Source organism: Piliocolobus tephrosceles, chromosome 16 (genome assembly GCF_002776525.5).
Source record: "Piliocolobus tephrosceles isolate RC106 chromosome 16, ASM277652v3, whole genome shotgun sequence".
In the NCBI taxonomy this organism is placed as follows: domain Eukaryota; kingdom Metazoa; phylum Chordata; class Mammalia; order Primates; family Cercopithecidae; genus Piliocolobus; species Piliocolobus tephrosceles.
The window spans coordinates 30,135,300-30,149,968 of record NC_045449.1 but is presented as its reverse complement, the minus strand read 5'-3'; the positions used below and the strand labels follow the sequence as shown (position 1 = coordinate 30,149,968).

The 14,669-nt window shown below is 48.0% G+C and overlaps 1 protein-coding gene across 1 annotated transcript in view; it reads left to right on the top strand.

Annotated features, from left to right (window-relative positions):
• The first annotated feature begins 5,599 nt into the window (after nucleotides 1-5,599).
• MMP28 (matrix metallopeptidase 28) overlaps nucleotides 5,600-14,669 on the top strand; it is a 31,168-nt gene continuing 22,098 nt past the window's right edge. Inside the window, exon 1 of the mRNA XM_023190838.3 lies at nucleotides 5,600-6,038. Coding sequence (XP_023046606.2) covers nucleotides 5,928-6,038 — 111 coding nt within the window. The 5' untranslated portion in view covers nucleotides 5,600-5,927. The remainder of the gene's footprint in view (nucleotides 6,039-14,669) is intronic.

Here is a 14,669-nt window from a genome sequence, read left to right as displayed (position 1 = left end):
AACTCCTGATCTCAAGTAATCTGCCCTCCTTGGCTTCCCAAAGTGCTGGGATTACAGGCTTGAGCCACTGCGCCCGGCTGTATTTAACACTTTCTAATTGTCTAGCTTTTCCCCATTACACACGGGATAGCAGAAAAGGCAGGAGTTATTTCTCTCCCATTTTATAATGGCAGAAACTCAGAGAGGTTAGTTGACTTGCAAAAGTCACACAGAATGTGAAAATTGAGATTCAACCCCAGGTTTATCTTGCTCCAAATTTCTTACTTTTTCCAGTCCCGTACGAGCATGTGTGTACATGTACAGGGGGAGCAGACAGCGATGTATGCCTGTGAATGTGACCCAGACTGCTGAGACCATATCCCCAGGTGCCAGAGAAAGGACATTTCCCTTCCAGAGGCAGAGACGGTTGTTAGAGTCAGGGCTTCTGGAATTGAATCACAGCTAAAAATGCAGAGGCTATGGTCAAAAATGAATTTAAATTTTGACAGCAAAAGTCCTCACTACTCAGGAAAGCCTCCTCTTCAGCTCTCCTAACCTAACCTCATGTCTTCATTATTCCGCTAATTATTCCTCTGCTTATGTGTTTTTGAGACAGGCACTCTTGAGTGCCTGTCTCCGGAGCTCAGAATTCTTCCTGAGAAAATCTACATTGTGTTCCACACACTTCCTGGGGAGGAGGAAGGGGCAGAGACAAAGCTGATTGTTCCCCATATTACAAAGAGAGAAACTGAGGCCCAGAGGAACCTTGTCCAGGTTCACACATCCTGCCTGATTCAAGGGGTTCTGCTGTTGTCTTCTGTCAGCAGGAGGAAGGACTGGGAAGCAGCAGCTGCCAGACACTCCCCTGGGCAGGCAATGTGCCCAGGCCCTGGCATGAGTTCCACAGGATCCTGTCCACTCTGGGAGTGCTGGGAGGCACTGTGGATCTAAGCCAAGCCCCATTGCAGAGAGAGGGAAGCAGGAGAAGCAGCTCTCTTTGAAGAGGAGGTGTGAAGAGAACTGTCAGCCAAGCTGGGTCAGGAATCTGCTCAGCCAAAACAGGGAGAGAAGGAAGGAGAGAAACAGACCCTGGGAAAACCTATCTTCCTCCTGGAAGTTGGTATTTACTAATTAGTAATTCAGTAGGTCTGGAGTAGGGCTCTGGAATCTGAATTTTTCAGGTGATTCAATGCAGGAAAAGAATCACATTTTATAAATTTGACTTGAGGCAGGATAGTGTAGTATTTATAGGCCCTAGATCTGGAGTGACAGCATCCAGGTTGAATTACAGGTTCCATTATAAGATCTGTGGCCAGGTGCAGTGGCTCACACCTATAATCCTAGCACTTTGGGAGGCTGAGGCAGGTGGATCACCTGAAGCCCGGAGTTTGAGAACAGCCTGGCCAACATGGCAAAACCCCATCTCTACTAAAAATACAAAAAAAAAATTAGCCAGGTATGGTTGCGGGTGCCTGTAATCCCAGTTTCTTGAGATGCTGAGGCAGGAGAATTGTTGGAACCTGGGATGTGGAGGTTGTGGTGAGCTGAGATCGCACCATTGCACTCCAGCCTGGACAACAGAGCGAGACTCTGTCTCAAAAAAAAACAAAAACAAAAACGAAAAATCATTATAAGATTTGTGACTCTGGACAAGTGATACAATCGCTCTGTGCCTCAGTTTCCTCATATTTAAAATTAGGATGCTTAAAATAGTAGCTTTCTCATAAGGAAGTTGCAATGAGTCAATGACATGATTTATGTAAAGTACATACCACATATGTGGCCCATGTTAATCTCTCAACAAGTATTAATCACTATCATTTGTTCCAACTCCTCATTCTCATCCCCACACCCACTCCTACCAGAGGAGGAAATAATGGTATTGGATTAACGTAGGGACTTGCCCACAGTATTCTTTTGGATGTGGGTAATCTTTGGGTCATGGTTTGAGAATCCCTGATCCAAAGCCATTCTCCAGTCACTCTCCAGATACCCTTCCTATGAACTGAGTCTCTTGTCAATAAACTGCCCTGCTTTCATCTTCCTTTGCTCCTTGGACCCCCTCCCATCCTCCCAGCATCCACACAGCAAACTGCTGCCCACCCTCCCCACCCCATCCACAGTGAATTTGGCTCAGGATATGTACTAGACATGAAAACATACAGCAAGTCACTTGTGGGGCTTCACAGGCCCCTGGATTTTGAAGATCACAAAATTTGGTGCTCTGGGATTTATGAGTAATCTTCAGAGGAAGAAGGGAACCGGAACCTCCTGCTACCCAAATTCAAACCATGGAAATATGTTATCTTCCCAGGAAAGAGACATCCTACGCAAAGGCAGGGTTGAAGTCCGGGGTAAGCGTATGGGTGGAGAAAGCTTTGTTCTGCATAAATTCTTGCAGGCAGTTTCAAGTCTGGATGGCACTTCAAGGTGACCACAAGCAGAGATGGCATAGGGAGAGGAAAGGATGGGATGAAATAATCCAAACAACACAAAAGGAAAACAGAGAAAATCAACTTTCAAATGCACAGTGGTGCTAGTTTGAGGGGTTCAGAGACCAGAGCTAGGCTGGGATGCAGAGAGAGGCAGGATCAGCTTTCCAAGTGGCCAAGCCTGTCTCCTCCCAGACATTCAGCCCTCCAGAGAACCGTGACTTCTCGTACCCTCTCTTCCCAGTGAAGCTGAAATGGAGAACCTCTGGGATGTGACACAGACATAATGTGTCTCACTATGTTGGCCAGGCTGGTCTTGAATTCCTGGGCTCAAGTGATCCTCCCATCTCAGCCTCCTGAAACGTTGGGATTACAGGTATGAGCCACCGCGCCCGGTCAGAATAGACATTTTAGAGCAGGCATTCCCAGCCAGAATAAACATTGTAGAAACAGGCATTCCTGGCCGGGTGTGGTGGTGTGTCCTGTAGTCTCTGCTACTCTGGAAGCTGAGGTGGGAGGATGGCTTGAGCCTGAGAGGTCAAGCCTGCAGTGAACCCTGAGTATGCTGCTGTACTCGAGCCTGAGAGTCAGAGCAAGACCCTGTCTCTAAAGAATGAAATAAAAAGAAACAGGCATTCCTTTGAGGGAGACTAACTGGAAACAGGCCCTGGTCACCTTCCAACCAACCAATGAAAAAGGGGCATCCATTCTGGGCATACCAATTTTTAAAAGGCACTTCTCTGGGCAGACCAATGAGAAAAAGGATGTGCAGATGCACCCCCAGCAGGGAGCCGCAGGGGGTCTAGAGTTGAGGATGGATCTCTTTGCCATCTATGCCCCCTCTCTGAGGATGCCTTGTGCACATTTGTAAGAAGCATCCCTGCCTGGGTTGGTGCCCCAGAGATAGTGGATATGAGGCTGAACTGCCCCTTGCTCTTAGAGAGCTTCCAGCCTTGTCAGGCAACTAGTAGGAAGGTTCTCCTTCCTTCTGTGAGGTGGGTGTGGTGATGCATGCCTGTAGTCCCAGCTGCTCAGGAGGATCATTTGAGCCCAGGAGTTTGAGGCCAGCATGGGCAACACAGCAAGACCCTATACTCAACACATATCCCCCCAAAAAGAACAGACTGTAACATGGCTGCCGATTCAAGCAAAACCCTGCAATGGACCTTGGGGACGGAGCTTCTGAAGGAGAGTGAGATAGGATTACTAGATTTAGCAAATAAAAATACAGGACTCCAGTTAAACTTGAATTTCAGATTAAAGAATATTTTAAAAAGTAAATGGGTGCTATGCAATATTTGGGACAGTTAATACCAAAAAATTATTCATCATTAATCTGAAATTCAAGATTAATTGGGCATCCTCTGTTTCACCTGGCAACCTTAGAAAGCGGGAGAGAGAAAGAATGTGTGTGTGTGTGTGTGTGTGCGCGTGTGTGGTTACAGGTATGGCATGACATATGGTGGCTTTTACCAATAGATGAATTTTGACAGCCCAGATAGCCCTGCTTCGGGCAGGGAGCTCTGATGATCATCAGTTGGTAAAGACACTGTGGACCAAGCTGGAGTCAGATCTAGGTTTGCCAATTCTTTCTCCAGGCAGAATCTTTCCATCCCTTCTTCCATAAAACATTAAAAATTTAGTCGGGTACGGTGACACGTGCCTGCAATCCCAGCTACTCAGGAGGCTGAGATGGGAGGATTGCTTGAGCCTTGAAAGTCAAGGCTACAGTGAGCTGTGATCGTGCTACTGCACTCCAGCTTGGGTGACAGAGCAAGACCCTGTCTTAAAAATACATATGTACATATATACACACATAAAATGACTATTAAAAGGGCTTTTGCCAGCTGGGTGCGGTGGCTTATGTCTGTAATCCCAGCACTTTGGGAGGCCGAGGCGGGTGGATCATGAGGTCAGGAGTTCCAGACCAGTCTATCCAAGATAGTGAAACCCCGTCTCTACTAAAAAATACAAAAATTAGTCAGGCGCGGTGGTGGGCGCCTGTAATCCCAGCTACTCAGGAGACTGAGGCAGGAGAATCGCTTGAACCTGGGAGGCGGAGCCTGCAGTGAGCCAAGATGGAGCCACTGTACTCTAGCCTGGACAAGAGAGCAAGACTCCATCTCATAAAAAAAAGCGGGGGCCCCGGGGGGGGTGGGGCTTTTTCCAGTTCCTCCACACAAGTGGTGTATTTTTCTAAATAGTACGAAAACATTGTGTGATACCGAGGCCCTGAGCCTTAGGGTTGGAACACAGCATTATTTTTGTTCAGCACTTTAGGGATTCCAGATTATTTTTACACACATTAACTCATCTAAACCCACAATGACCCCCAGAGCTCAGTATGATTTTCTATTTGCATTTTACAAAATAGTGAATTGAGTGGAAGTGAGATAGCAACCAGCTCTCAGTTACACAGACAGATAATGAAAACAGTTTACTTTTTGCTCAATGTGAGTTTAGCAAAGGCTTACGCGTAAACTGTTTCACTCCATCCTTGTGGGGTATATAAAATCAGGCACTTTACACTCATTTTCTCTTTTCATCCTCATGCAACGCTGAGCACTAAATATCGTATGCTATCATTTTATTGATAAGGAAACTGATGCTCGAAGTAGTTAAATTCTTCACCAAAGATCACACAGCTGCAGCCTACCCCTTATTAAGTGCACACTTCGTGATGCCATGCACCCTGCTCAGTAATTTACAGGCATTATTATCTCATTAAATCTCCCCAACAGTCACAGGATAATGGTATTCTTATTATCCCATTTACTGATGAGAAAAGTGGGTTCAGAGGGGGTGAGTGACTGGTCCAACACCACACAGCCAGCAGGTGGCTGAGGCAGGACTCAAAGGGCTAGCAAAGGAGCAAGCCTGGAACTCAAACCCAGTTCTGACCCCAGCCCTGTGTTCCTTCTCTTACACCCCGACCCTGGGTGGGGGGGGGCCTCGCTCCCCACCCAGCTGAAACAATCGACGACCCTCAGGTAGACCAAGACCTCTCTTCATCGAAGTCTTAGGTAGCCACGCTTGCCAGGAGAAGGCCTTTCTTCCCTCACCCTCCCTGGACAGATCCGGGTCAACTGGAGGTGGCGGGCGAGAGGACCGATCCGTAGGGCGGTGGCGGGCGCAGGGCGAGGCAGTGCAGCGAACGGAAGAGGCTCTGGGACCGCTGCGCGTTGCACCAGCGGAGCAGGGTGGGTGGGGCGGGAGTGCCGGGCCTCCGCCCCCTCCGCCGGCCTTTCCTTCCTCCCTCCCTCGGTCCCTGGGGCCGGCGGACCCGCGGGCAGGCACTGCCCGGGCTGGACGACCTCTGGCCGGCTCCCGGCGAAGCGCAGCGGAGGAGCGGCCCAGCAAGCGGAGCTGGGGCACTGGCGAAACCCCGGGACAGTCCCACTCCGCGCAGGGTCGGCACAGAGCATTGCCATCCCCGGGGTCCCGGGCGCGGCTGACTGCCGGCTGGCTCCCTGCGCGCAGTAGCTCCTCGAGTCGGGCTGCACCAGAGGCAGCGAGATGGTCGCGCGCGTCGGCCTCCTGCTGCGCGCCCTGCCGCTGCTGCTGTGGGACCGCCTGGACGCCCAGCCCGCGGAGCGCGGAGTCCAGGAGCTGCGCAAGGAGGCGGAGGTACGCGGTGTGTACCTGGCGGAGAGCGGTACGCGTGCTTGAGACCTGTCAGAACTCGGCCGTCAGGCCACCTGGCAGTCCCCCTGTGAGCAGACAATCTGCATTACCCTCCCCCGTCCTCCGCCCTCTTCGCACTTGAACATAAAGAGCCGGGCGGTTTTTTCCCCGTGCCGGGCTGGAACCACTCAGGCACGCGGATCCGCACTGATGGGCTGGGGTGGGTGCAGAGACGAGACCGGACAGACAGACAAGAGCCCAGAGGGGACCTCCTACCCTAGTTTGGCACGGGGCCACTCTCCCTCACCACCTAGGCTGGGGAGAATGACGTTCATTCGTCGGGTGCCCCCGAACAGTGTGGAAGCCTCAGTTTGGTGCTGTGGAGAGGGTACCGCTGGCTGGCCGGGACGCGGAACACAGCACTGGCTTCCTGGCCGGGGACCGCCGCTGACCGGCTTGGGCAAGCCATTTAAATTGCTCAGAACTAGTTTCTTTGTGTGTAAGATGTGCAAGAGTTGTATACTCTCAAGAGTTGCTTCTAAGGAGCTTTAAACGGGGCTTCAGGACTGAACTTAAGAAAAGGGGGCAGGAACCTTAGAGAGCTCCCTTTCCATTTTCTTGCTTTAGACTCAACTTGCTTGCTGCAGGTTGCGCAAGGGGAATTTTTTTGTGAGGTAGGGGTGGGGATCAATATGGGGCATCTATTTTCTAGATAAAAGTGATTGTAGGCCGGACGCAGTGGCTCTCGCCTGTAATCCCAGCACTTTGGGAGGCTGAGGTGGGAGGATCACGGTAGGTCAGGAGTTAGAGACCAGCCCCTCTCTACTAAAAATACAAAAATTAGCCGGACGTAGTGGCGGGCGCCTATAATCCTAGCTACCCGGGAGGCTGAGGCAGGAGAATCACTTGAACCCGGGAGGCAGAGGTTGCAGTGAGCCAAGATCCTGCCATTGCCCTCCAGCCTGGGCGACAGAGCGAGACTCTGTCTCAAAAGCAAAGCAAAGCAAAACAAAACAAAACAAAACAAAATGATTATAATAACACAACAGTATCGTTTCTTTTTTTTTTTTTTTTTTTTTTTTTTTTTTGAGACGGAGTCTCGCTCTGTCGCCCAAGCTGGAGTGCAGTGGCCGGATCTCAGCTCACTGCAAGCTCCGCCTCCCGGGTTCACGCCATTCTCCTGCCTCAGCCTCCCGAGTAGCTGGGACTACAGGCGCCCGCCACCTCGCCCGGCTAGTTTTTTGTATTTTTTAGTAGAGACGGGGTTTCACCGTGTTAGCCAGGATGGTCTCGATTTCCTGACCTTGTGATCCGCCCGCCTCGGCCTCCCAAAGTGCTGGGATTACAGGCTTGAGCCACCGCGCCCGGCCCAGTATCATTTCTTTTCTGCCCCTAGAGAAGCATGCCTGCCTGTGTTCTTACTTCTCAAGAATATGACCAGGGTCTACACTGTTTTAAGGAGAAGGGATTTGAACAGGTTTTGTTTTGTTTTGTTTTGTTTTTGTTTTGAGACACAGTCTCGCTCTGTCTCCCGGGATGGAGTGCAATGGCGCGATTTTGGCTCACTGCAACCTCTGCCTCCCGGGTTCAAGCGATTCTCCTGCCTCAGCCTCCCAGGTAGCTGGAATTACAGGCATGCGCCATCATGCCGGGTTAATTTTTGTATTTTTAGTAGAGACGGGGTTTCACCATATTGGCCAGGCTGGTCTCAAACTCCTGACCTCAAGTGATCCACCTGCCTCAGCCTCCCAAAATGCTGGGATTACAGGCGTGAGCCACCGCGCCCGGCTGGAATATGAACAGGTTCTGAATTACTGAGCTCAACGCTCTGCCCTGAGACTCTTGCTCCTTTAAGAGCTTCTTTCCTGCCCTCAAACTGCCCATTGAGAGCTTCTCAGTATCCTCCCTACTCCCCTTCCCTAGAAGGGCAAGCTGAATTTGGGGAAACTGCAGAATGAAGAGGGCCCTCTCTGAATGTCTCATCCTTCCATAAGCCAGCTCCCATCACTACTGGGGAATATTTGGAAATGACCCTGCTTCAACAAGGGATTATCTCTCCTCGCCTTCCACTCCTTCCCTTCCTAGCACTGGGCTCTTGCTCTGTGCTCTCTGCTTTCTCTGCACATTCAGAGAAGCACTTTGTTTCTCTGAATTGAGACTCTTACAACATCAAGTACAGAGTCCTTGCAGCCCCAGGAGAAGGCTTCTGTCTGCCAAGCCAAGTCTTATTTAAGAGTCCCACCCCACCTCCCTGCAAGTTCGGGTCCCAGGCAATCCCTGGCAAGGGAACCGAGGCATATCTCTGCTGCCCATGCCTGTGGTGGCCCCAGATGGAGAGAATTTCATCTTGGGGTATGCTTAGGAAACTTAATATCCAGCAGATTTTCTTTCAGTCTATTTAACATAAATTGAGGGGAAGGGGATTTTTAACTCTGAGAACAAGAAAATATTTTAAAAGCATAAAAACTCTGGAAATGTGTAATGGGTATGTATGTGTCTCTATACGCCTATGCATGTACACGTGTGTGTGTATGTATACGTATATTACATATATACACACACAACTGGGAATGTGTCTATATGTGTTTTTTATATGGGTAATTGCATGAGCTTCAGGGCCAGACAAACCCATACGTAAACCATGGATAACTCATTTAACCTCTATGAACCTCAGTTTTCTTCTCCATACAATGGGGGTTAATAATGCCTATTTCACAAGATTGTTGTATGGTTTCATTGAAATAACATATGTACAATGCCTAGCACAGTTCATAGGATATAGAAAGCAGTCTATAAAAGGAAGTTGCTCTCAATGTTGTTATTACCTTTATCATGACTTTAGAGAATACAGCTTCAGCTTAAAGTCTGGGCTTGAAGACTAGCTCCCTCAGGACAATAATACGGGACAAAATATGTAAGGCGACTATTTTCAGCATTGGACAGCAGACAGCACAGAGCTGCAATTCCCTAAGAGAGTATTTTAGTTACTATGACTACATGACAAATTACCCCCAAAACTTAGTGAAGTAAAACAACCATTTATTGAGTTCACAGATACTGTGAGTCGAAATTTCAAACAGGGCACATCAAGGCAGCTTGTCTCCATTCTACAGTGTCTGGGACTGGAATCATCTGAAGTGTGTTGATATCTGGCAGTCGATGCTGGCTGTTGGCTGGTGGCCTCAGTTATTTTTCACGTGGACCTATCCACATGGTCTGTCCGTGTGGGCTAGTTTGGGCTTCCTTATAACATGGTGTCTGGCCCCTGGGGATGAGTGTTGAGAGTGGGAAGAGAGAGGAACTATATCCTTTTTATGACCTACTATTGCTTCTACTGCTCTCTATTGGCTAGAGCAGTCACAGCCCCCTCCCAGGTTCAAGGGTAGGGAAGATAGACCCCACAACTGCTGGGGGGAGTGTTAAAGTCATGTTGTGAGAAGAATGTAGGAATGGGAGATATTGTGTCATTTAGGGAACAACCATCCACAGAAGGAAAACCCAGAAAGTTAGCCCCACAATTGCCCCCGTCCTTTGCTTGGAGACAATTGCCGACTACAGTGCGGGGAACTAGACCTCAAGCAGAGCACAGCAGTCCTGCTGTGCTGAGGGACAAAGCTCAGAGTTCAGGGCTGTTGAAGTAGCTGGAATCCGTGGAGCGGTGCATTACAGAGGAGGGAGCTATACTGAAGGGGGTTCCCATAAGTCTGTATGGGGTTCACTGCAAGTCCTTGCCTGGGGACCGTGCTAGCACGTGTAGGGTGAGACTGTGTGACACTTACCAGAGAACAGCTGCTATGTGATTGAGAACAGGAAATAAAACTGGAGAAGTTGAGCAGTTCTGGAAGATACCGCAGTCTGGGCCAGCCAAAATGGAAAAACCTCTTCAACACCCTGGGCATCTATCTGAAACACCAGCAATGCCATGCTTTAGGTGTAAGCACCATGAACTAGAGTAAGACCTACTCGGCCGGGCGCGGTGGCTCAAGCCTGTAATCCCAGCACTTTGGGAGGCCGAGACGGGCGGATCACGAGGTCAGGAGATCGAGACCATCCTGGCTAACACTGTGAAACCCCGTCTCTACTAAAAAAAATACAAAAAACTAGCCGGGCGAGGTGGCGGGCGCCTGTAGTCCCAGCTACTCGGGAGGCTGAGGCAGGAGAATGGCGTGAACCCGGGAGGCGGAGCTTGCAGTGAGCTGAGATCCGGCCACTGCACTCCAGCCCGGGCGACAGAGTGAGACTCCGTCTCAACAAAAAAAAAAAAAAAAAAAGAGTAAGACCTACTCCAACAAAGCTTGGAAATGAGTAAACATAAAACATTTTTTCCCTTGTCATAATTTCTGCAAAAGACAACTGGCTGCTTAAAGCAAAATAATAACATTGTAAGTTGGACTTTATTTTTATTTTTTGAGACAGCCATGGCTCACTGCGGCCTCAGTCTCCTGGGCTCAAGTGATTCTCGTGCCTCAGCCTCCTGAGTACCTGGAACTACAGACACGCACCACCATGCCCAACTAATTTTAAAATATTTTTGTAGAGATGAAGTCTCCCCATGTTGCCTAGGCTGGTCTCAAACTCCTGGGACTTAAGCAATCCTCCTGCCTCGGCCTTCCAAAGTGCTGGGATTACAGGCTGGAATTCTACTATTCTACAACAGTAGAATTTTATTTACCCACCCTTGCTTCCTTTGGCCAGGTGCTGTGCCACTGTCGTAACTACTTCTTTTACGTGTGTTTTAAAGTCCAACTTATGACTATGCCCCCTTATGGCCATAAGTTGGACTTTAAAACGCATGTAAAAGTAACAGTTATGAGAATGGCACAAGGCAAGCGGGGGCAAATAAATGGAATTCTGCTATTGTAAGATTAGTACATTTGTGGCCAGGCACAGTGACTCATGCCTTTAATCCCAGCACTTTGGGAGGCCGAGGATGGAGGATTGCTTGAGCCAAGGAGTTTGAGACCAGCCTGAGCAACATAGAGAGACCCTGTCTCTACACATTAAAAAAAAAAAAAAATTAATACATTTTTGAATTGGAATGTCAGTGTGAAGTGGGAAATGGGATGCGTCAAGTGGGAAGTGAGAGATGGAGGTTTCACCATGTTGGCCAGGCTGGTTTTGAACTCCTGACCTCAAATGATCTGCCTGCCTCGGGCTCCCAAATTTCTGGGATTACAGACTTGAACCACCATACTCAGCCTCTACAGATTAATTTCTGTGTACATATATTTAGATATCCTGGACATTTCATATAAATGGGATCATATTATATGTGGCCTTTTGGAACTGGATAGTTGGAAACTTTAACACTACTCTCCCAATAATGAATAGAAAAAATAGACAAAAAAAATCAGTCAGGATGTAGCAGACTTGAACAATACTGTAAACCTTCTTGACCTAATTGATGTTGATAGAAAACTACACTTGAGAACTCCAGATACACATTCTTTTCAGGTGCATATCAATAATTTACCAACTGAGACCATTAGGCTGGGCCATAAAATAAGTCTCAGTTCATTTAAAAAATTTAAATTTTGCAAAAGGCCAGGTGTGGTGGCTCATGCCTGTAATCCCAGCATTTTGGGAGGCCAAGGCAGGAGGATCATTTGAGGTCAGGAGTTGGAGACCAGCCTGACCAACATGGTGAAACCTCATCTCTACTAAAAATAGTAAAAATTAGCCAGGCATAGTGGCAAACGCCTGTAATCTCAGCTAGTAGGGAGGCTGAGGCAGAATTTCTTGAACCCAGGAGGCAGAGGTTGTAGTGAACCGAGATTGCACTGTTGCACTTCAGCCTGGGCAACAGCGCGAGGCTCTGTATCAAAAAAAAAATAAAAATGAAAAAATAAAGCCGGGTGCGGTGGCTCATGCCTGTAATCCCAGCACTTGGGGAGGCTGAGGCGGGTGGATCACCTGAGGTCAGGAGTTCGAGACTAGCCTGGCCAACATCGTGAAACCCCATCTGTACTAAAAATACAAAAATTAGCTGGGCGTTATGGTATGTGCCTGTAATTCCAGCTACTCGGGAGGCGGAGACAGGAGAATTACTTGAAACCGGGAGGCAGAGGTTGCAGTGAGCCGAGATTGCGCCACTGCACTCCAGCTTGGACAACAGAGCGATAGATACTCTGTCTCAACAACAACAACAACAACAACAACAACAACAACAACAACAACAAAATTTAAATGTTGCAAATTGTGTTTTCTTACCAAAACAGAACTAATTTTAAAATCAATAGCAATAAGACATCTAGCAAAGCCCCAGATATTTGGAAATTAAACAACACACTCCTAAATTACCCATGAGTTGATTCAGAAATCATCAGAGCAATGAAACTAAATAATAATGAAAATACGACATTTTATATCAATATTTGTGAGATGCAGCTAAAGCACAGCTTTAAATGAAATGTACAGCTTTAAATTCCTATAGTAAGAAAGAAGAAAAATTTTAGGTCAATGATTTAAGCTTCCACTTTAAGAATCTGAAGAAAGAACAAATTAAACCAAAAGGGCACAGGAAAGAAAGAAATAATAAAAAGCAGCTGTGTGATCATAGGTAGTTCCTTCACTTGGCCGCAGTTTCCTCTCCTAGGGGGCTAAATTTCTTAAATGACTTCTAAGATTCTCTCTAGCTCTAACACTGTTTGGCTTTGGTATGCTTGTATGCTTGTGCCTCTATATATGTGTGTGCCTGTGTGTGTGTATACATCATCTGCCTTTGTGTCCATGTCTGTCTGTCTGGATGTGCCTGTGTTCTCAAGTCTCTGGGTATATTCCTGTACCCTGTGTACATGGCTCTATGTGTCCCCTGTGTGCACACAATGTAACAAAATCGAGGCCTTTTCAGAGTGGGCTTTGCCAGGGAGGAGACTAACTGCTTACAAAGCTGTGTTGTGAACAAACAAGTTCATTGTTGCCCACTTAGGAAAACTAGAGCTGCTGACAGCACTAGTAAGTAGGAAGAGCATGCACTGCTGAGTTGCAAGATTGAGAATTAACAGATGACATCATCACCCTGTCCCTCACTCCCATTCCAAGCCAGACACTGTCCTGTGCTTGGGTGACACAGATTCCCAAGGGATCTATCTAATATTTGCTTTGCTTGGACCTTCTTCAGAACAGCCAGGCAGTAGTTTCAGGACCTGCCTTCCACTGGGTGGTCTAGCTGTATCTGTACAGCTACTCCCAGTGTGCCAGTATAAGGAGCTGGATAGTTTGTTTCTCCAGGGAGACACTGGAGCTTCTGTGGAGTATCTACCCCCAGATGCAGTGTCTGTTTCTCATACCCCAGAGCCATTCATTTGACTTTTCGTGAGTCAGAAACCCAGAAGCCTGGGTGTGGAAGCCATTCCCAAGAACTTAGCTCAGTGACTCATGGGTACAGGGTGAATAGAAGTGCAGAAGAGGCTCTGAAGGGTTCTAGAGGACCACAGTTGGTGGAAAAGCACTTGCCTAGCCGATTACCAGGATTTGGGTAGTGGAAGCATGACCCTAATAGCAGCGAGAGACGGTTGGAAAATATCTCCTTAAACCCACCCTTGATCAAGGCATTATTTTGTGCCCTAAACTTAGCCCCACAAGTCTCGTGAGAACCATGAGTCCACACAGTATATTTATTTGGCATTAGAGAAAGAGTACAAGATGTGGTCTGGATAAAGAGTAACTGGCTACTGTTTTCCATCTTCCTTAAGGACAGAAAATGAAAGGAGGGCTCGTCACAAAGGCTCATGATGACTGTAAACCCAGCACTTTGGGATGCCAAGGTAGAAGAATCATTTGAGGCCAGTAGTTCGAGACCAGCCTGGGCAACATAGAGAGACTCCATCTCTATAAAAATTGAAAAATTAGCCAGGCACAATGGCACATGCCTGTAGTCCCAGCTACTCAGGAGGCTGAGGTACAAGGATCACTTGAGCCCAGGAAGTCAAGGTTTGTAGTGAGCTGTGATCCTACCACTGCATTCCAGCCAGGGCGACAGAGCAAGACCCTATCTCAAAAAAAAAAAAAAAAAAAAGGAAAGAAAGAAAAAAAAAAAGACAGAGAGAGAGAGAAAGAAAAGGAGCAGGGATTATAGCAAGAGGTATCTAGGTTATACCCAGATAGAACTTTGTGACTATAAGACTAAGGACAAACAGGCTGGGTGCAGTGGCTCACACCTGTCATCCCAGCATTTTGGGAGGCCAAGTTGGGTGGATCACTTGAGGTCAGGAGTTTGAGACCAGCCTGGCCAACATGGCAAAGCCCATCTCTACTAAAAATACAGAATTAGCCAGGCACAGTGTGCACACCTGTAATCCCAGCTACTCGGAAGACTGAGGCAGGAGAATCGCTTGAGCCCAGGAGGCAGAGGTTGCAGGGAGCCGAGGTCATGCCACTGCACTCCAGCCTGGGCAACAGAACAAGACTCTGACTCAAAAAAGAATAGAAAAATGAAGGACAAAGGAAAGAAGGAGAAAAGAAAGGGAGTCAGGCAGAGGGAAGGGAAGGGGAAGCCTTTACCCAAAATAAAGGAAAGGAGCTGAGTTGACCCCACTGCCCTGAGGTCTTCACTAGCTCCCAGGAGCCAGAGAGTGAAAGCAGATCATTCTGGTAGCAGATGTTTGTCTTTACGCAGAAACATGCTTCAGTCCA